This window comes from Augochlora pura, chromosome 8 (genome assembly GCF_028453695.1).
Source record: "Augochlora pura isolate Apur16 chromosome 8, APUR_v2.2.1, whole genome shotgun sequence".
NCBI classification, from domain to species: Eukaryota; Metazoa; Arthropoda; class Insecta; order Hymenoptera; family Halictidae; genus Augochlora; species Augochlora pura.
This window is the reverse complement of record NC_135779.1, coordinates 9,258,574-9,280,629: the sequence shown is the minus strand read 5'-3', so window position 1 is coordinate 9,280,629 and position 22,056 is coordinate 9,258,574. Positions and strand designations below refer to the sequence as shown.

The 22,056-nt window shown below is 30.5% G+C and overlaps 5 protein-coding genes across 17 annotated transcripts; 3 read left to right on the top strand and 2 right to left on the bottom strand.

Annotated features, from left to right (window-relative positions):
* The first annotated feature begins 77 nt into the window (after positions 1–77).
* Ast (single-strand DNA endonuclease protein asteroid) lies at positions 78–2,749 on the top strand. Its single transcript, XM_078189096.1, has one exon. It carries the CDS (start codon positions 367–369, stop codon positions 2,653–2,655), a length of 2,289 nt encoding a protein of 762 aa, XP_078045222.1. The 5' UTR covers positions 78–366; the 3' UTR covers positions 2,656–2,749.
* LOC144474348 (uncharacterized) lies at positions 2,629–3,954 on the bottom strand. Its single transcript, XM_078189101.1, has 2 exons — positions 3,098–3,954; positions 2,629–3,027 (listed from the first exon to the last, which is right to left on the bottom strand). Exons 1-2 carry the CDS (start codon positions 3,590–3,592, stop codon positions 2,929–2,931), a joined length of 594 nt encoding a protein of 197 aa, XP_078045227.1. The 5' UTR covers positions 3,593–3,954; the 3' UTR covers positions 2,629–2,928.
* A 1,571-nt stretch (positions 3,955–5,525) lies between these two features.
* Positions 5,526–14,741, bottom strand: Orp8 (Oxysterol-binding protein-related protein 8). Of its 11 annotated transcripts, none has more exons than XM_078189087.1 (19): positions 13,727–14,717; positions 13,395–13,580; positions 13,092–13,234; positions 12,697–12,738; positions 11,484–11,612; positions 10,373–10,425; positions 10,060–10,290; positions 9,844–9,988; positions 9,553–9,774; positions 8,741–9,297; positions 8,487–8,665; positions 8,242–8,419; positions 8,072–8,168; positions 7,797–7,993; positions 7,600–7,725; positions 7,263–7,511; positions 6,947–7,114; positions 6,477–6,652; positions 5,526–6,363 (listed from the first exon to the last, which is right to left on the bottom strand). In XM_078189087.1, the coding sequence occupies exons 3-19, from the start codon at positions 13,225–13,227 to the stop codon at positions 6,132–6,134; spliced, it is 3,117 nt and encodes a 1,038-aa protein (XP_078045213.1). In that variant the 5' UTR covers positions 13,228–13,234; positions 13,395–13,580; positions 13,727–14,717; the 3' UTR covers positions 5,526–6,131. The 11 variants fall into 11 exon arrangements, with proteins under 11 accessions (XP_078045213.1, XP_078045214.1, XP_078045215.1 ...); XM_078189088.1 differs by having other exon boundaries at positions 13,395–13,555; XM_078189089.1 differs by lacking the exon at positions 13,395–13,580 and having other exon boundaries at positions 13,727–14,018; positions 14,568–14,715.
* Positions 14,742–15,043: 302 nt separating this feature from the next.
* Positions 15,044–17,305, top strand: Taf7 (TATA-box binding protein associated factor 7). The gene is made up of 7 exons (XM_078189097.1): positions 15,044–15,355; positions 15,474–15,602; positions 15,661–15,741; positions 15,830–16,196; positions 16,282–16,638; positions 16,727–16,896; positions 16,985–17,305. The coding sequence occupies exons 1-7, from the start codon at positions 15,269–15,271 to the stop codon at positions 17,006–17,008; spliced, it is 1,215 nt and encodes a 404-aa protein (XP_078045223.1). The 5' UTR covers positions 15,044–15,268; the 3' UTR covers positions 17,009–17,305.
* Positions 17,306–17,495: 190 nt separating this feature from the next.
* Positions 17,496–20,776, top strand: LOC144474349 (small integral membrane protein 14). 3 transcript variants are annotated; one of them, XM_078189102.1, is made up of 5 exons: positions 17,496–17,634; positions 18,616–18,697; positions 19,166–19,220; positions 19,288–19,430; positions 19,504–20,776. In XM_078189102.1, exons 2-5 carry the CDS (start codon positions 18,632–18,634, stop codon positions 19,546–19,548), a joined length of 309 nt encoding a protein of 102 aa, XP_078045228.1. In that variant the 5' UTR covers positions 17,496–17,634; positions 18,616–18,631; the 3' UTR covers positions 19,549–20,776. The 3 variants fall into 3 exon arrangements, with proteins under 3 accessions (XP_078045228.1, XP_078045231.1, XP_078045230.1); XM_078189105.1 differs by having other exon boundaries at positions 17,525–17,634; positions 18,595–18,697; XM_078189104.1 differs by having other exon boundaries at positions 17,631–17,748.
* The last annotated feature ends 1,280 nt before the right edge of the window (positions 20,777–22,056 follow it).

Sequence of the window (22,056 nt, the reverse complement as noted above, 5' to 3'; positions counted from 1 at the left end):
TATATTGCGCCTTTTTATCCCCACTATTTTAACGCGCATCCAGCTTCACGCAGTTAGTTCAGAAAGAAAATGGGAGATGATCGAAAGAGACAGAATGAAAGCAATAGGGTCTACGTGTAAGTGCCTACACGGACGAGAAACAGTATTTACATATAGATATGTAATTTCCTTGCACATGTTTAGAGGTCAGAGACCAATGTACGAAAAGAAGTAAAAGCAGTGTATTTACTTTCTATTTTATAAACAATTGTAACAGAAAGTTAATACGAAAGATAGACAGAACGTATAAGGAATGTATGTGTACAAGGAAATATAAATTCAAATTGTGCTATTAACCATAAATGAAAACAATAATATTGTCTCAAAATGGGTATAAAAAGTTTAACAAGTTACATAAACAATCGATCAGATCATTTTTTAAAATATTACGAACTACATGACACATACTTGGTAATCGATGGTAATAGTGTTGCATGTTTCCTGTATCGGTTATGCAAGACTAATTGTGCGTTCGGCGGTGATTATGACAATTATGCCAAATGTGTATCAGATTTCTTTGATGAACTCCTAAAATGCAATGTAGTACCATTAGTCCTCCTAGATGGTGGCTATGAAAACAAAAAATTGAAAACAGCAATACAAAGACGGAAGGAAAATGTTTATACAGCAGCTAATTTTTCTCCAATGACTCAGCAACGTATGAAATATTTTCCTCTGTTCAATAAACAAGTTTTTAAAGATGTTTTAACAGAGAAAAACATTCGACATGCTCAATGTTTACTTGAAGCTGATAATTCGATAGCTTCTGTAGCAAAGATATTAGATTGTCCTGTACTCAGTTATGACTCTGATTTTTATATTTATGGAACAATGTATATACCATTCAACACTTTACATCCTGGTACAATAAGAAGTTCAACCGGACAAGGTTACATGAAATGCTGTAAAATGTACAGGGTTGAATACCTACTGAACTCTTTTAAAGGTTTGAATCAGACTATGCTACCTCTAGCAGCTATACTATTAGGAAATGACTATGTAAAGAGTAAAATATTTAAAAACTTTTTTAAACATTTGCGAGGAGTAGGAAAAAAAAGACATATCCACAGATTTTTCATTATAGAAGCAACTCTCACTTGGTTGAGTAAACATACATTGGACAAAGCAGTGATCAATATTCTATGCAGATTACGTAAACCTACAAGACAAAGAATATTAAATATAATAGAGACCAATGTAAATGTTTATACAAATGCATCTGCATATGTACTTGTACCATTAGGATTTTCACAAGAATATGCTGCTCAAGTCACCACACATTCTGTAAACATAAGTTTTAAATTTGATGAAGATATCAATAATTTGCAATACATAGAAGAAACCTGTGATGGAGAGGAAGATGAAGCAAGTGAAGAAGAAGAGCAGGGAGATGAACTTGAGATTTTAGATACATTTAATACATCAGATTCTATTTTACATTTACCTAACTGGTTTAGGAACGAATTTTTAATGGCCAGATATCCTTCATATTTTATTGACTTGTTACTCCGACGTTTATATATTTGTCCACAACAAATAGAAAATTACAATTATCCTTCGAGTAATATAATAAGTTTAGAGATTATTAGAATGATATATACACTTCTGACATCAGGACTAAGTAAAAACAAAAATGTTATGCAGTACATGATTAGATGTTCTAATAAAAATCTTGCGTGTCATGAGTTAGAAGGATTAGACACATTATTTTCTTGTGCAATACCAAATCTGTCTAGACTTAGACAACTTCCATTACTACTTCGAAAAGAGATTTTAGATGTGACTTTGGGAGTAAAAGGTGATCAATGTATAAATGAATTTATACCAGAATGGATGTTATACATTGCTTGTATGAAATATTGGATTGAACATGAACAAGAATGTAAATTGTACAAATATTATGTATATTCTTTACTTGTTTCTCTATTATTCAATATAATAGACTCGAAAATCGGAAGATTTAGAAATGTAAATTATTTTAACAATAAATATGGTTCATCAATTGAAAATATACGGAAAAGAAGAAAAGAAAATAATGACAGTCCTCATTATTCAATGAATGTTACAATTTTTGAAGCATGTCAGGATATTAATTCAGATGATTGTTTACTAGCAGCACCATTTTTTATTTCTCATTTTGAAATGTACAAAAAATTGCATTTAAACGATAAGAAATATAATAAGACAATCGTTCATGCATTTGCACAGTTTCAGAGTTGTTTATTGGAAGCTATAAACTTGAATGCACTTTTAGATTACCCCTATCCACATACCAAGATAGCTAATTTGTATAATGGGACTTTATTATACAATTTATCAAATAATTTTAAGACACGTTATGATATCGATGGATACATAAATACTGTCTTCAAAAACTCTCCTAGTCTGTTAAGACTATTTCACATACTGTTGTCAAAAATAAAATCTCTAGTTCCAGTATTATTTCAAACTCAAGATAACATTCAAATTAAACGAAAAAATAGAACTAAACGAACAAAAGCTGATCAAAGTAAAGTTGATAGTGACACAGACTATTTATCTGCAGACGAAAGTTTACATGAACCATCGTTTTATGATGCAAACAATCTCTTTTCTGCATTACAATTTACGCAATGATTAAGACTTTTCATAAGTCTATGAACTTATTAATAGTGTTTTAAATTTAAAAATGTATCTTTTGATTATAATATAATACACATTATATTTTATTATGTATTATAATATGTATTATAAAAAATTTCGTATATCATATCATTGAAAAATATATGTACTAATACATTTATATGTATATCCCACTAATTGTATGTGATGTACAATATTTATCAGTAAACAAATACAAAAGATTATATTTTCATTAAGTACATTGTCGTTTGTTTTATGGAAAATTGCTTATTTCTTCAAGTCTTTTATCTTGTTTCTCGATTTCCTTTTGGTAGTGGATCCCTTTCTATTTTGATTTCCATACCGTAGAACAGATAATTTTTTATACTAGAAAAAGAAATAGCAATTGTTATAAATTATTAAAAAAAAAACAAAAATTTATAAACTCTTTACTCACATTTTCATACATCTCCCAAAATTCCAAGAGAGCTGTTTTTGTATTATTTGCGTCCTCCCTTATATTAGGTATACAGTAAGCATCCTGTGCATGCATCACTATTAATCCAACGCGAACCGCACAGTCCAATTTTTTAATCAATTCTTCTCTAAATGTTTTTTTATTTCTATCAACAGGATAATTACGACGTAAATAGTCTGCGATTAGGTTCATATTGACGAAAAATTGACGATGTTGCAACCTTTTTATGGCTGCACGAATCATCTGCGGTGTTACTTGTATATGACCTATTGCTAATAAATTATTCAGTAACATTGTAAATTTAAAGATATTTGTTTCATATCTTAATGAGAATGTAAATAGTATAACCTTATTAAAAATAGAATTATTTATCTTACATGATGATTTGGTGCTGTCACTTTTAACATCTTTATTATCTTTGGTATCATGATGTTGTAGGCTGTTTTTTGAAGAAGGTTTTCCGTTTACGTTCATAACTTGATATGAAGTATTATAAATGAAACAAGATCAGCCCATTTTTTTACTACTAATTTTTGTAGAATACATTATAGTAAAAAATAAATGAATGTTTTAAGAAAGTAATACGAGATTATATTTGTATTTTATTTATTCATCATAATATTATATATTATATATTACTTACAATATATACCTGGTCATGGTGTAAATAATTAATCGAAATAATTAAAACATTTAAAAATATCAATAGAACTACAATCTAAATGTATAGTTGTAGGTAATTTAAAAAATCCTTTCAATTACATAAAATATTCATATTTAAAATTTGTAATGTCTTTTTAACCATTTTGTATTCATTTATTTCTAATTTTATATATTTTAACAAGTCCTAAATATTAATTAACGAATGAGACTTGAGAAAAGTACGAAAGAAATTGATAATAATAAACAGTGAATAAAATCTTATGATTGTTCAAAAAATGTATGGATATAGAACTTAATTAAAGTATAATATAAAAATATCAGGTACACTACCAAAAATATATTGGTTCCATAAATATTACAAAAAATAATCTATCATAGTAAACAATACCACATGCAAAATGTGATAAGAGCTCCCGTTATATTATTTCTATTTCTTTAGATTATTCTAATCTGATTCTCCTTTTAAATTCTTATAAATAATTATAAATAGTTAATACATGGACATAAGTCAGGACATTTCAAATGAAAAATTGTTATAAATCTTTGTGCAAAATATGATAATATTTACCATGGAGGCCATTTTTAGTCATAAATATTAAATGAGTAAATTTGAACTGACTTAAATGAATTAAAAAATTTCGTTTGTAGAATTTATTAATTATCACCGAAACTATTTAACATATTCGTAGAATAGTTTGCAGCTAGTTCTAAAAAGTACAAAGCATACATATTACCATCTAGTAACAAAAGATTGGTCTCAGCATTGTTAAAAATTTCTAAAAATTAAGGAATGTTTTATTACATTTTAAGGCATTTATATTTTAAATATGAAGCAGAAATCTATAGACAAAGTTAATGGCAATTATTCATTATTATTGCGACTATGATTATAATCATATGTCATATGCAGAAAGAGGTACAAATTAAATTGAAAAACTGTATAAAAGGAAACAGTATTTAAATTTTATACAGTTACTATATCACGATACAGTATGAAATTTTCTTGTTTGTTTTCTCGAAATATGCACTGTTCAATCTTTAAAAGAAATTACTGTTGAGGAGGATTCTTTTGTTACTAAAATATTAGATTATAAAAGCACTAAATTTTATTGTACGTTGTATTTCCAAAATCAATGCTACTGAAAGATTTAAATAGGATTTCGTTAAGTTTTTTAATTTCATATGAAACAACACTGAAAATCAAAATCACTTAGATATTTATCATATACTTTAATATTAAAATTACTAGATGTCTTCATTTTTTTACCTGGAAAGTATTTTACTTAGAGGGTCGATATTCTTGCACTCAGAGTTGCAATAATTTATAAGCATATATAATTAAAATTCATTTTAAGTTGCTAGAGTATAAAGTGGTATAGTTCATGCAGGTGTATCTAAATATGGAAACGAAGTTACGCGAATCTTATTCGATACGTTGCAATAAATTCGGCAATATAAAGATACAAAATCAAAATTACGGCTTAAGCACTATTCCAAAATTTTGGACGACATTTTTCATTCATATTGCATCGAGAATGTTAACATTTGACATTTACTGTATATTGTGTATATATATATATGTGTGTGTGTATATATGTATACAATATATACTCTAACAAACAACAATACTAATGACCGATGCACTAATATCTTTAAGCTGCCATTTTCGGTAACCATTGTAAAATTTATATTATATTTAACTTGGAACTGCAATTAACACTCCCATTTTCCGTAATCTTAGTAGTTCAAGATAATACAATAAAATTTATTACAATAATATATCTTATCATCTTTACAAGAACCTTAATAATATTATAGTTTATTATTGAGCGACTGCGTTAAAGACTACAACATCTTAGGTTCTCTCAATAAATATATAATTACTTTCCGTGCAATATAATATGAAATATTATGTACATGATAAGCTCAACAAAATAATGAATTTAATCCCATACACCCTTAACAGTTGTCGTCTCTGAGATGACTATTCAAGAACTAAGTTGTGTTATAGTAATCACTAGAAAGAGAACTCTACAGTTTCCAATGCGTGGAAGGTGTTGTCCTACAGAGTAGTGTGAAATAAAGCTTGTAAAAACTAAATAAAATGAAATTGCACTGCGTTTACAGAATATTGCTTGGAACCTCTGGATTCTTATTTTATGTTTTAATGATATTCTACCAAACACCGCGTGCCTCATTCCTTCACCAAAAACAAAAGCACGTGTAAATTAGATATTCGACATTTTAGGTATCCTTGCCATTAAGGCTTCCTTGGATAAAAGCTGATAACTCGAATCGAGAGGAAATAAATAACATATAAAATGTACATTGCGATATTTTATCGCATTTTTCAACCTCCGCTGAGTTCTGCGGTCCACATTTTTACCAAGTATTGTACACAGAAAACTATTACAATAATAAAAACTGTATCTTTAAAGTTCTTTAACATATTCATTGTATAATGTTGTTCACCTTGTTCTCGTTGCTTAACAGCAATTTGCTCTACGATACGCTGTATGCGATTAAGATCTTCACCATATTTTAACATATGACGTTCTACGTCTTTCATAACATCTATTATTCTGAAAAATTAATACTCGATCATTGAAAATGCTAACACGCAGCCTCCCCCCCCCCCCCCCAATGTCACAAATTGTTATTACATTGGTGTATCCGATAATGTGACGTGTCTTACCTTGCAGTAGAACGTTTCCTTTTGCCTATTGATTGACTAGAATCTGAATGACCCTCTACAGATGAACTTCCAGAATCATGAGCTGTTTCTGTTAATGGCAAATTATTTGACAATTGTCTTTTCGAAGACTTCAATACAGAGAGCGAGGAGCGAGATTCTGCTTGAAGAAGTGGGACCTGAAACATAAACAAAACATTTAACTATACCTTATCGTGTATATCTTATATTTATCATAGAGTTAAAAATAACAAAGTGCATAGCCATATATGTATACATCTTCAAACTTTATAAAAAGATGTACTAAGGTCATTATAAAATGTATTACATACTATAAACGATGAATTACCTGACATACATAATAAATTCGTTTTCAGCATGGAGATGATTGTAGGTCAAATGATTATAATATTATTACTTTGAACGTGCAATATGAACATGCATTTTACCGTTTAACTTTAGCATTTCTGTACCTGTGTTTGAGGATCAGTTGAAACGATACTGCCAGTACGCATGATTGGTGTTTTATGTCTAGTTTTAGTGCGTACAATGTAATCTTGTTCGTATTGCACAACATCATTTCTGGGATCCCAGGGTCTAACATCTGCATGTCGATACACCCAATTACCCGTTATGATGTCCTGTTAACAGAATATCACTTTGCAAGAGAAAAAATTTAATTATTTTATCCGTATAACAATACAATTTAATAATCTTATTAAATGAAAGGGCAAAAAAACGTTTACTACTACTTTCAAATCATCTCTATACGGAGAGAGATTATAATACCTGAACGAAATGTTTAGGAATCCATTCTTGACTCTTAAGTTTTCGTTCCTTGGCACGTTCTCTTTGCGCCTCTTCTAACTGAGTTTTTGCATCGGTAGCAGCAACTTGATCATCTCGATTAATTGCTTGAGTAACTTCATACCATAATTTTTCACTTTCCCATGCACCTTGATGATCTATTGGTACTGTATATTTCTTCAATCTCTTTTTGCGCACTTCTGGCGTTGGATTAAAGAACACACTTTCTTGCTATAAAATCAATCAACGTGGTATTAATTTGTACACTGTATGAATCTACTATTATTATTAGCATAACAAATATTTGTGTATTACATACTCCTGCCCTCTTATCAGTAATTACTATTTGACCATCCCAGTATCCTGATATAGTAGCAAGAGTTTCTTTTCCTAAACGTATCGCTCCTGCTACTTGATTCATTTGTTCTGCTCCACCAAGGAATGGCTGTAACAAAAATAATGATTTGCATATAAATATGAGCATTTTCAATTTTAATTTTATATTATGTTAATTACCTTGAGCTTAAATTCTATTTCAGTATGATAACCCGTTTTCTCGCAATTTATTTGAACCTTACCACCTAATTCCATAGATAATGTACCCATGAAGATACCTTTACAATGAGCATATGGTATAGTCATTGTGTAATCCTCTCCTCTAGGTAACATTGTTAATATTGCAACTCCATCTAAAACAGCTGATGTTGAATTGCCTGGAAAAGAGAAATATATGATCGACCGGACTATTTATTTAAAAAAAATATATTGCTCGTGCGTTTGCGTATACTCACCATAAAACTTAGATTTAGCAATAATTGTAGTGCTAATAGTAAACCCGTCTTGACGATTTGTTACGTAAAATCCCGATATAGGCGGATGATGAGATAACTGTAAGGATAAATTATTACAAGTTTAGCTCCAGTCATTTTTAAAATTCTTTTTTCAGTAATAGAAAGTCTACTTGTTCGGCTATGTAGAAAGTCCTTGAACCATTAGGATGCTGCCAATAACAGCGAAAGGTTTCTCCCAATAATGGATTATATGGTTTTTTCAAGCCCTGAGGTTTCTTGTAGAATCCAGATAAATACCACTTGACAACACCTTTCATACGTGTAAATGCATCATCTTCTAATACAGCTCTGTAACGATTATGAATAATTTATACAAATTTATGATCATACGTTAATAAACATTTATTTAACTTACTGAGACAACAAGTCTGCGTGATAATAGGAATCAGCCAGTTTCTCTAAAAATGAACGAGGTTCTAGAATAAAAGTTGGCAAAACTACTTTAGACAAATCCATGCCTGGTCGAACTTGTTTCATCAGGAACCATATTAAAGATTTTTGTTCTTCTTGTAATTCTGTGACAACTTCTCCAGCCTATAGTTTGAATTTTAATTAAATTTTTATAATTCTTAGTGTAAATACAACAAAAAATTATGTGATTCATTGTACCGATCCAAGAATTTCATTCTCATTTGCAACATATGGAGTTTCGTTGATTGTTTCAGGTTGATCTTCTTTAGCTGATCCTTCAGATTCACTGTCTGATGCACTGATCTCTGCATCGGCTGCGACTCCATTTTCAGGTTGGCTAATGTCGTCCAGGTCTGTGTGTGAGGAGTGCACAGGATCTAGCGTTACTACTTGTGGGGTGTCATACTGAAGGACATGTATAGAGGGAAGAGTCATGCGTCTATTGGTAGATAGCACACGGTTTAGGGCTTTAATTTCAGTGCGTGATCTGTTAGGATACATATCTCCATCACCTAACGTCCCCACAGAATTTGAAATTTCTATTGTATCTGTATCTGTAGCAGGTGTTGGAGATCTGTCACAGAACCGTTTGTCCCAATATGCAATTGCGTGGTACAATTGTTGAAACATTGGAGTCGGTGAAGGACAAGCACTTCTAGGAGTATCAGTGGCATTAGGTAAGAGTGACTGTGGGCATGATAACAAACGTCTTTGAGGGGTTGCAGGCGATCGAGGAGCATAATTAGATAAACATACTTTGGGCATAGGAAATAAGTGTTCAAGGTGATAGATGCCAGGAAAGGAGTTATAATAATGATGCCATTAATATTTGTAATCACCAAGAATGAAACTTAACTAAGTAATTCTCTAAATGCAGTTATATACTCTTCTAGCTAGTGAGATTAAATGTATATAAAGGTTTGGAAGCAAACATTATTAGCTTGACTCATAAATGTTACTTGCTAAATGTAGAACTAATTTTGCTAAAAATATCCTTTTCTATCACTTACCATGTTCATCAAAATGTTTCTCATAATCAGCTTCACTCCATTGAGTTTCATGAGTTGTTGTAGTGTCATGTGGCAGAGCACGGGGCAATGCACTTGTTGAACGGATAATAAGTGAAGAACAACGTAAAGATAATTCAAGCGCGTCCAACCAACATTTACCAGCTGCCTGTGAAGGAGCTCTAAAGATTAAGTAGGAAGTAGGCAAGGGTTGTACAACAGCACCTTAAGAGATAATATAAAATTATGTAAAAAGTTGTTCTTAATAATACTTCTAGAAAATTAAATACCTACCTATGGTCTCTTTCTCTGGACCCCTTGGAGCCCAAATTGATTGCTCCAAAGGATGAAATAATTTAAAGCAAAAGCCATCCTTTTTACTTGGTCGTTCTATCACTTGACATGTGTTCAGTAAAACTGTACCTACCCAATGATTGCTCTATAACAATTACATGATTATAACTTTGAGTAAAGAACAAATATTATATTAGAAGTAACATAGATATGAACTTTTGTTTTAGGGCTTTTGTACAGTAAGAGTAAACCTGGCTTCAAAATACACCACAGCTTTGTCCAACTCTTCAGTGTTCCACGCACTTTTAGCCAATCGCTCATCACAATAACAGTTGGATCTTTAAATGAACTGAGAAGTTCATTAGCAACACGTTTTTTCTCCATTCTATAATTTTTCCTTTGAGCCTTATATGATTCTTTCCGAGTTAATTTACAAGAGTCTAGAGACTACAAAATAATGTAGAGATGTAGGATGTAATTATTTTATCAGTTTACAAAATAGATATCAATATCTAATGACATTAATTACCTTATCAGATGTATTATCCGTTTTTTGATTACCTTCTCCCATCGCAGACAATCCTATAACAGATAAATTCCTGAAATTATTGAATTTAATATTGATTACATATTACTGTTAGAATAATTTACAAACAATTACATTTGCAAAAGTTATCAGTAATAATACACAAGATAGTTACTGATAAAAAGCTTTGAATAATATTCTTTGTTTTATTATGATTATTTTGCTATACACTTAATTGAATAGATTATTAAGCTAGTGAAGAAACTCTTTCCACTTTTTCTCTTTTCAGTTTTAGTTCTATATATGATCCGTAAGATGATTAACTTATGTAAATGATAATATTTAATAAAAACTGACAAATGATAACATGAATCATTGTATGAAAAACTTATGTTATAAGACTGCAACAGATTTGATATAGCAATATCATTAAAAACTCTGCTATTTATGATTGCATCAATATTTACATATACATACTTAAGACTAGAAGCCTGAAATATCGTTTAGCACAAAACATTCACATTACAAGCTTTGGCAAGTTCTATCTCGATACTTTTTTGAAAATAAAACTTATTGCTCTATGAAAGAAGCATATAGTTAAGAGACTCATAGAATTTTTAAAATCAAGATGCAGCATTTTTGTTATAAAGTACAATGCAAATTTTGTACTTTATAAATGGAAGTATTATGCTTGGCATAATTTTATTAACATAATTCATTATGCAGTTAGCATATTTTCATCCTATAGTTCTATATTTGCTACAATGTTTATAAATCATAAACTTTATATATAATAATTATAACAAATTATTGTTATATTTAGAGTTGATATTTATAATCGTCTATTTAATATACATATTTAATAGTTTATCAAACAAAGGAAGGTATACAATGTACAAAGATTACATTATAAAATTTATGGATTACAATATATGCATAATACACAGGTAAATGTAATGAAGCCGAACAAGAAATAAAAGAATGCAGTTTCTTACAGCTAATTAACTACTTGAACAAGTAAGGAAGAGAATTTATTCACAAAAAAGGTAAAAAGCACCTGGCAAATTTTTGTATTATTGCCCATTATGATATTAATGTAACTTTGTATTTATACCTGGAGATAGTGGAGGAGCAGCAGTTGTTAAATTTACACTTGTCGATAGGGACTCTGTTGATGGAAGTTTAGGTAATGTTGTAGACTGTACTTGAGCACTGCTTCGTCGAAGTTGTTGATCCACTGGTTCTATATATTGAGTTTGTGTTCAGTCATAATTTCTATTTACCAATATATTTTTTCAATTTTTAAAAATATCTTCTCAAACATGTAAATCTATGTCTTTTTAAATAAAAGACCTCTCAAACTCTTGAACTATAAACTATTTAACAAGTAACTAATGTAATGAAGATACTAAAATTAAATTACACTGTATCGCATTCGGAAGTATAAAGTCCATTTTAACAACACTAAATGAGAACTGTGAACAACATTAATTCCCGAAGATAGAATTCGCAATAACACATAGTTACGTATAACAACAGCTTTAATTTTAAATTAAATTTAGCTTAGTCGCAAAAACAAAGAAATGTTAGCAATAAAAATGTGTATACATATGACAGCATGTAAAAATGTGCAATCTTGCAAAAATGATTGCATGCAATAGAAGAAGAATTACATAATATACTATCGAACTATTAATTACTGTAATATTGCACAAATGAAAAAAACTATATGTTATATAATGTTTAAATTAACCAAAGCATTATTAAATACTAGAACAAACTATACATGCTTCAGGTAAACTACATCTAAGCATTACACAATACTTCATGCACAAGAGTATATTTGTAGCCATTGAAGAATACACAGCATTCTCTAATTTATACATACATAGTATTTTTTAACAAACTTATAACTAAGTATACTTGTTATATAATATGTTAGGAATGCGAATAATGTGCTAACAGCATGAATGTATTATGTTAATTCAATACATACGATGAAATGATAATAATGTTTATAATAGTGTGATATATTATTGTATTTAATGTATTAATAGTGTTAATGTTACTGCATAATAAGTGATTTTAATGGAGATTATGTTCGAATAATATGTCTCTGATTTATGTATCATCACTGTTGCTTCAAAAGTATTTAATAACACAGAGTAATGAGATAGCGAGTTTTTTAAAATGAGGAAACACAAATATGTGTAATCTAAAAATAGTGTTATACGTATGTATATACACATGTATCTACTTATTGATTTTCATGATTCTAAAACTGAGGCTTACTACTGTATACACACAATCCACATTAATAAGCCTACCTAGCTTACTTGGTAATGTACCACATCCACTGTCACTAATACCTTTAAACGATAATCGTTTATACTATCAATCAACTTGTTACTGCTAAAACTTTGAAAATAGAAGTATACACTTAAGAAATACTCTTAACTTACAATAGACTACCAATGTGTATGAAAAATTTTGAGTTATTTAAATACGATCAACTTAATTTTAGCAAAATATTACATTACATAAACATATTTTTTACTTTTGTTTGGAATATATGGTATGTAACTGTTTATACAGATAATAAAGTGAAAATTGTTACCGCCATCAAATGGAAGTTTATCTCTAAGCCTTTGTAAGATGTCTGTTTCCTTTTTCACAACAGAAAAACAATACATAAGTGTTATATAATCTAAGTTATACTTACGATTACTAAGTGATCGGCTAACATTTGGTGGTGTCATGGTTTTAAATGAATCAGAAGCACTTCCAACAGAAACGGAATGAGTTTCTGATTGAGACCTATGGTCGCCACCAGGTACCACAATTGGTTGGGAACTCATTATGGATCTAATAAACATTTATACGTTAAAATACTGAAATATAACAACACAAATAATTCATGATATTTTCATATATTTATTTATGCAAATAGAAGCAGTGTTAAATTAGAGATATGTATTTTTGTACAATAAAGCAAATACAAGTAGACATAAAACACATTCGTTACCTGACGAGTAATTGTCGGAATTAAACTAATAACATATAAACCAACAAGCGACATAACACGCGATGCATGCCATCATGAAATATAGAGTATAGTCAGTTAATTATCAATACCGCAACATAACGAGTATTTGCGTTGCGTTCCTTTACGAAATAATTGCGCTTCTAAAAACGGCATAAATGAACAATACTAGAAAATCGAACATAAAAATCCAAATCAACGTTATCGCTTTATTATCGCGATTGCAAGAATCAATCAGTTGATTGTAATACAAATAATATTGTTATCAAATTAATGAACAAAAAATAATATTACATAAAGCATTCGTGACTTACCTGATTTCGAACGACCGTTCGACCAGTCAATACTTCTTATATTGCGACGATTAATTAACACACGACAAACAAATATTAGAACAGGAACGATGAAGAAACTTATATTTTTAAATTCACCATTCCAGGCTAAATGAATTTACGGGTCCAACGTACTTTGCGGGTCAAGTTGTTTGTCACAGATATAATTGCAAACATTCGAAGCAAGAAAACTCAGTGTACACGGACGTCAGAACAACAGCGCGAGCGCGAAGTCTGATGATGGTTCCATTGATCAACCGCTGTTATAGCTTAACTATAAACATATGGATCTGCTAAATTATTCAAAATGAAAACGTATGACCCATAATCTTTATACCGCAAACGCATCCTTTAACATTGATGAAAAAGCAAACGAGAATGAATACATCAGCCAACCGTTATTGAGAACTGATCTCTAATATAACGTGACCGTTCCGCTGCGGCAATGAGACAATTATACACATTAATACGACCCAATCAAATTCATTATTCAATCGATCAATGAAATATTGAACCGAACTGAGAATACGGTGTTCTACTTGAAAGAATATAGTTTTAATTTATTTCACGCGTTCTTTCCAGCACCATTTTCGACAAAAAATTTTAGAAATTTGCGCGTGAATAATGATTCGATGGATCGAAATTATTGACACTAGTGCGCAATGTGTGTACACGTATTACTCAAACGTTATCCCTAAGTAACAAGAAAAAAAGCGTCTAAGAACTTGTATACTCATTCGACAGTGTCACTTTGCAAACGTTGAATGAGGTTCAATACGTTTCAATGATTAAAATCGAATATTACAGTTACATCTTTGTTTACCGAAACTTATTAATGTTGATACCCATGTGTACTTTTTGTATATCACGTAACACTCGAGTGAAATATTAAATAACTGAATATCGTAGAAATAATTTCTACATACAGTATTTTATCGAGAGTTGTAAATCATATGTTTAAACAATACGTCGTAACGTTCAAAGCCGGACTAAGAGAGTTCTAAGTGAAACGCTATCTATATTTCAGATTAAAATGCAGCAGTGAATTGGTTAGTTATTACGTCATAACTGACGTCACTACAGACGGACATATTTCCACTTCTTCTATTCCTTTTACTTCACTTTAAAATAATTCAATTAAACACTGAAAATAAATTTAATAAACTCTTCGCCACTACGGTTATCGATTTCTTCACACTTAATTACTTATTTCCGATATGTAATCGCATTATCGGCTGATAGTTTTACAGCGCCATGTTTGTAATTTATCCGATCGCATTGCGCTCAGTTCGGAGATGCTGATTTATAAATATGTTTACTAACTTGTCAGACGGAACGTAGCTATTATTTTTCATTTCGTTCAATAATTCCAATTCAATTTTTGTTAACTATTTACTTAAGCATTATAAGAATATATAACTCAGTGACTATATTTGTATTAAATTGATTAAATAAAACTGGAATTCAAATGTATGTACATTATTTAAAATTGGAATCGAAGCACAACGTTTACGAAGATAAAATATGAGTCGTCATCCAAATACAGATTATAAAAATCGCAGTGAACCTCCAGTTGAATTGGAAAGCCAGTTTGTTTTACGTTTACCATCGGTAATTCTACTTTATTTAAGTATATAAAATAGTTTTCTCTGAAATTATTTGAGGTTATGTTACACGCTTAAATTTGTGAACTACGAAATATATTTTTAAACATCATTTTCATTTCAAGGAACCATCACGAGTATTGCGCGAAACTTTACGAAGTGGATTACCTTTAAAAGATAGATTGAGCATAAAATTAGAGCCTGATATGCGTTATGGAGAGGTTAGGTTCGATCACTGGCTACTTCATACAAAGGTAAAATTTATAGAATAAGTTTACAGTAATATATAATAATATTTATATAAAATTTTAGGTTGTCGACTTACCTACCATCGTCGAATCTTTAAAAACAATTGATAATAAAAGTTTTTATAAGACTGCCGATATATGTCAGGTATAAAAATGTATTATTTAATAGATTCATTTCAAATAATTGGAATGCTAAAAAGCTTAAAATGATTACTGATATTTATGGTTTACAGTTAGTAATTTGTAAAGAGGAAGATGATCATACCACAACGGATGAGGAATCTCCAGTAAGGCAAAAGAAAAAGGATCCAAATAAAGTAGACAAGAAATTTTTATGGCCACATGGAGTAACACCTCCTACTAAGAATGTAAGACGTAGAAGGTTTAGAAAAACTTTGAAAAAGAAATATGTGGAAGCTCCAGAAATTGAAAAGGAAGTTAAACGTTTATTAAGAGTAGATAATGATGCTGTTAATGTTAAATGGGAGGTAATATGTGAAGATGAAGATCAATCAAAACCCAGTAAAGTATCATCGTCTGGTACAGTGAAAACTAAAAGAGAAAGTATTAATGGCAACACTTCTCAAAGTCTTGATGTTGGTGAGTGATACAAATACACATACAGAAGTAACAAAGAAGTAGAGTAATACTTTACGTGCAAACATTTTTCTTTTTTCTTCTACAGCTGAACATGATATATTTGGTGAACCCGTGAGTGACAGTGAGGATGATGATGAAGAAGCAAACATAAATGTCATGGAATTAGATGAAAACAGTCGTCTTTCTGCTGACAGCAGAGTGTCTGATTCTAATTCGTTACAAGCCACATATTCAGAAAGATCTAACAATAATACAAATACAAACAGCAATCTCGTTACAGAGTTTAGTAAAGAAATGTTTCAAAATGATAATACTGAAGCAGAAGGAGAGAAACCAGTCGATGCAACACCAACAATAGTAACAAAATTGGAACCATTCCAACCAGAGTATATTCTTCCAGACAACTTCACAGAACCATCAGTCAGTGCTTCAACATCAAAGGGTATTGTTCGAAATTGACAAACTATATTTTATTAACTAACCTAGTAAAATTGTATAACAACAAATACTTTTTTATTTAAATATTTCAGATTCTTTACAAACACGTCTTGCAACACTGCACGCGGAATTAGCTGAATTGCGACAACGAAGACAGCAGCAAGAACTAGAGATTGCTAACATAGAAAATGTTAAATTGAGACAGAGATTCCAAGAAATATTAGATAATTTATTAACACAAGAGATGCAGAAGGTTCAAGAGGTACATATTCTCTTTATTCGTACAATTGCAATACTGTAAAAATGAAATTATTTACACATTGTAAAATTACATTACTATTGTATTTCAGATCCAAAACTTGGAATTGGAGTAACATTTGAGAAAGTTACATTGCATTGACCAATTAAATATTGTGATCAGAACATTTGTATTGATGAAGTTCCTCATAGCAATATACTCCAGATTTGTTATTTATATTTTCTTTTGTAATGTTCGTAGATACAGTGTAATATTATTAAAACCTATAGTTAGAAACATTTTTAATATATATGTAAATTGTAATCCTTAATATCAGTTAACATACTCTTGAAATAAGTCAATGTTATAACTGGTTTGCTGAGTGAAAATTTAATAATCATGAAATCAAATAAAATGAAATATAAAATAAATTTTGAAGCGTCATCTGGGATGCATTAAGCAACTGTTATATATATACATATATATATATATATATATATATGTACTACATACACTAATTGTTTCACGATTGGTTATTCTTGAGCCAATCAGAACTCGTGAAGAGGTTTCAGTAAGCTGTTCGAATACATACATATATACGTGTGCATACAACTTAGTATTCTTAAGAATTTTCTGTGTACGTGTACACAAACATCATCTTCCAAATGCAGGACAATAAGCGCAATGGCTGGCTCGTGTCAAATGTAAATACGGTGCAGATCTATATTAACTTGCAGTATTAAACTTCATCGCGTTAAAAAGGTAACTATGTCACATATTGTAATCGTTCAATTTTATTATGTGATAAGTTAAACGAAATCCCTTCTGCTAAAAGTTCCTTCTGTTTCGACAATCATCTGTTTAACGACTTGTAAGGTAATGTCACGAAGTTGTCAAAGCCCGTTAATTGGTGTCCGATCTTAACTTTTAGTAATTATATGAATAAATCTATTGATCATTTTTCTTTTCATGTTATAAATAATTTGTAAAAAAATATAATTATTTTTAAAATTTTGTCCATTTTTACTCTGTTTAAATTAGAATACCATGCATATATGTATATCATACAACATTTTTAAGACCACATAAACCATATTTCGTTCGATTTTTGTACATGTATGACTATATTTAATCCAATAATTAATGCATTAATCACGTTAATATAATAATATATTGTTCCAGGAATTATGATATAACTGTAAAATAGAAGTACTCTATTTGTTAAAAAAAAATACATCAAATATTTTTGCGAATGTTAAAAACAATGACCACGAAAATTCTTTACATATTGTACACGTAAACTGGTTCTAACTTGCCGTACTTATGCATATATGATCAAGATAAAAATTTACGTTAAATATCTTTACGTAATATTCTGTATTAGTAGGAGACAGTAGAAAATCTCGCGTAAAAGTTATATAGTCATATTAAGAAGTTATATTAATATTATATATCAGATATTATGGCCAATCTGAAAATACGAAGTTTTTATTTTGCATACTGTAGGTAAATGTATCGTGCTACAATTATCGTACTACTACTGTATGGACGCTAGAACACGATTGCACACAAATTTCTCTTCCTTTGAGATAGCGGTAACGGAAGTATTTTTAAAATGGTCATACTATAGATATGAGTAAAGTACGTGCAGCAAAGATTGTGCTAGATCACAATTTTTTATCTCCTTTACCACAGTTATTCTGTATCCTTGTTGTTTGCCAGTCTTCCCACTTTTTTTTTCAGGCGGAAATCTGTAACAATGGACGAGGATCTCTGCGAAAGCATATGGTACCAAGATTTGTTTATGCAGCAACTGTCTTTCATCGTAAGTAGCGACGACCTAGTTTTCCCATGAGAAATCTATATACATATACATATATTGTGTCACTTACCCGTCTTCTCGCAATAAAATAACTTTCATTACGAAATTACCAGGACACCTTGCATATCGAATTTATTCCCTCACATACAATTAACAAAAAGTATTGTGAAACATATCATGTTTACTAATGACGTAGTACCTTGCTATTCTGAAAATGAAGGATGGTTATATACTGCCTACAAGTGTTTCTTCATTGTATCACTATTTACCTCACTCGGCAATTTTTGTTTAAATTTCAATTCATTAAATATTTCGTAACTTATTTTGAGAAACAAATTCATAGGAATATAATTTTTTTGTTTGACTTCGCTTTTAATAATAATGACTATATTTTATAATATTGTGTACTTTGATTTATGTATATAATTTGTACCAATAATTAATTTTACGAAAATAATGTTACTATTCTAGTTGCGTCAGAATCAGGACTACTGTACAGACAACGAGTGCCTTAACTTGTCGCAATGTATGTAGCATATTTTGTGTCAATAATTTATCGATTATTAATGTTTCATTGACAACTAATTTTTTAGTTCGGACACCTCGAAATGCACAGTCTTCGAATTTTTTGACGATCTTTTTAATCATTGCGTTCGTAGTAGTGATGTATGCACTACGACCAAATTCGTATCGTCGGTTGAGGAATGATAACACTAAAGACCAAGTTAATGGACATGTAAGTAGTGTTACACATGAACTTGTTAGTTATCTTGTTGTATCTACATGTGACATTTTGTAAATGTTTTCAGAACTCAAACGATGAACCACCCTCACCCCCACCGACAACACAATAATATGCATTCTGGATTTAACAAGTAGTATCTCTTGAGCTCACAGAAGGAGGGAAGCAGAGGGGAATGATGACACACCCTAATCTCTCAATTTGGAATATTGCTCCACATATACATTTGAATATACTTATTCTTTCGTTCTCTCTGCTTTATGTCAATTTGAATAATGTCAATTACATGCAAGAAGTTTGTGCAGAGCAATGCTAGAAAGATATTTACGTTAAATATTACGCAGCAAGAAAGATTAAATTCAACTTTTGATATCGCGTTGGGAACGTGTTAGAAGTCAACATAAACAAACGTACTAGTATTTAAAATGTACTAAATTGCAATACATTAACTAAAGTAAGCCCTTCTTGTATCAAATGGCTACAATTGCATTTCATGAGAAATAACGGAAATGTCGATATATTTTGATATCTATTGATAGTGTACATAGTCTGAGTACTTGCAATCCGACAGCATGCTTCCGTTGTTTGTGTTGGTTTTGATAAAACATTATTAGGGGAACGTAAACTAAAATTACATGGTAAAGTAATTCTCAGAGAATGGATCACACCGGCGTGATCTGAATTTAATGAAGATCTGAATTTTGTTCTGTTTAATATTCTTACTTTTATTTAATATTATAACACCACTTTCTATTACTGCTCTTATTTATCAATAAATGCATGATGGAGCAACTCAAATTTGTAGTCTATTAGGTGAAGGTTGAAGTATTATAGCAAATTCAAAGTTACATATTAGCATACGTATTGTTTATTTTTGCATTTCTAATATTGAAACTTTGTTTGCTCAAGATAACACGATAAGACTAAGGCTTTCTTTTTTCTTATATTAAAACTATCGTTGTATTGTATTCTAACAAGTATCACAAAGGGAATTATGGAAACGGGGATAGAAACTTAGTTATGAATATAACAGTATTACAGTTAACGCTTTCGCAAAAAAAGATTGGCGATAATTTTTAAAACGTTCGATTTACATCTTTGTGAAAGTAATAAAATGATTTATGGAATTGATTGTTCAAACTTCGTATAATTTTAATCATAACATGTAAATTGAAATTTTGATAACATTTATGTATGAAGTTACAAATTATAAACAATTTTAAATGATTTTTCAAGCAAAATATGAAATAAGTAATATGTAGAGTAAATTAATCTCTTCCATTGTTATACATTCCCACACATATTTTTTACAACAAAATAAATATATGCATTATGGATTACATTGTTCCCACTTCTTTACCCATTTCTATAAAATTCAGAACATGTAAACACAAGAATTCCTTTTAAATTTTTAATTCTTAATTTTTAAAAATACACTATTATCATTGTCTAGATGAATAGCAATATACATTTTCCATTTATTTAACGATTATTATATTAATATTGTTACCAAAAAGGCATTATTTACAAACTTATAAGTGTATTACAAATTTATCATTACTTATATTTTACAAAATGAATAATTATATATATATATATATAATAAGAATCTGTAAATAATTACTTAGTATGAAGAATACAGAAATACACTAATAAATTAATTAGATTACACAGTTTTGCATAGTTTTTTATATAAATTAAATAAAATTGTGTTTTTCGTTTGTTCCTTGCTATTTGTCTGTCGCACGACTCTATACATTACTATCCGTTAATAATTATATGAGAAGTAGATTATTTTCACAGATAGAATAATGAGAAACACATACATTTCAAACATATTACTTCAGTATTTTTGTTACGAGCTATTATTATTGTAAAAACAAATTTTTATTTTATTTACATATGTACAACATTTTTGAAAATTGGTAAACATTATGCTATTGATGTTCTTGCTGAAACAATTAATGGAAATGAAAGGATCTTGTACTAAAATAGAAAAGAATAAGTAATTATGAATTACAATCTACAGTAAATTTAAAATATCTATCCATATATACAGAGTTCACTACCTAAGATTTTTACCTAAAATATCTTCATTTGCTATTAACATTACAAAAAGGAAATGACAACAGGGAGATGCATAGCACGAACGGTAACATAGACACGGTCTGGGGTGACGACCGGCAGATGGGGAAGAAAGTTGAAGCAATGCGCACTTCCTTTTGGGACTCGGGGGCGATTATGGTGTCTACGGATACCAGCGTGGCCGGAGCAGTACGTGAGAGCCTACTATATAATCCCGTAGTGTACTGATCTCGTGGACCCGACCGGGACTATCAGGCTCGGGTGAATGCGGGTACCCTCCATCAGTTTTTGGAACTGGGAGAGGATGAGGAAGGCGGAGGCGTTAGGGCTGACGGCGGGGAGGCGGCCGACGATGTCGTGGTAGCCGAGGAACACCCAGGCCCGGCGGAGGGTTTGGTGGGACAGAACGAGGCAGCAGCTGCTCCTCGGGGGGCTGTCACTATTCCGCCATATTCATCAGCAGCGACGTACTCGAGTTTGCCTTGAGAATGGGCGGCGCAGTCCAAGTTGGGGGACGGGGGGGGGGGGGGGGGGG

Bases quoted from the DNA above. Each gene is read 5' to 3' on its own strand.
- Orp8 (XM_078189084.1), bottom strand. From the start codon at position 14,593: ATGGGTATCAACATTAATAAGTTTCG. The intron at 9,989-10,059 runs GTTCATATCTAT...TAATTGTTATAG, and splicing joins ACAAAAGCCCTAAAACAAAA to AGCAATCATTGGGTAGGTAC. The intron at 8,666-8,740 runs GTACAATGAATC...TTCAAACTATAG, and splicing joins AGAATGAAATTCTTGGATCG to GCTGGAGAAGTTGTCACAGA.
- Taf7 (XM_078189097.1), top strand. From the start codon at position 15,269: ATGAGTCGTCATCCAAATACAGATTATAAAAATCGCAGTGAACCTCCA. The intron at 15,356-15,473 runs GTAATTCTACTT...TTTCATTTCAAG, and splicing joins TTGTTTTACGTTTACCATCG to GAACCATCACGAGTATTGCG. The intron at 16,197-16,281 runs GTGAGTGATACA...TTTCTTCTACAG, and splicing joins TTCTCAAAGTCTTGATGTTG to CTGAACATGATATATTTGGT.
- Ast (XM_078189096.1), top strand. From the start codon at position 367: ATGGGTATAAAAAGTTTAACAAGTTACATAAACAATCGATCAGATCAT.
- LOC144474348 (XM_078189101.1), bottom strand. From the start codon at position 3,592: ATGAACGTAAACGGAAAACCTTCTTCAAAAAACAGCCTACAACATCAT. The intron at 3,028-3,097 runs GTGAGTAAAGAG...TTCTTTTTCTAG, and splicing joins TTTGGGAGATGTATGAAAAT to TATAAAAAATTATCTGTTCT.
- LOC144474349 (XM_078189102.1), top strand. From the start codon at position 18,632: ATGGACGAGGATCTCTGCGAAAGCATATGGTACCAAGATTTGTTTATG. The intron at 18,698-19,165 runs GTAAGTAGCGAC...TTACTATTCTAG, and splicing joins TGCAGCAACTGTCTTTCATC to TTGCGTCAGAATCAGGACTA. The intron at 19,431-19,503 runs GTAAGTAGTGTT...AAATGTTTTCAG, and splicing joins AAGACCAAGTTAATGGACAT to AACTCAAACGATGAACCACC.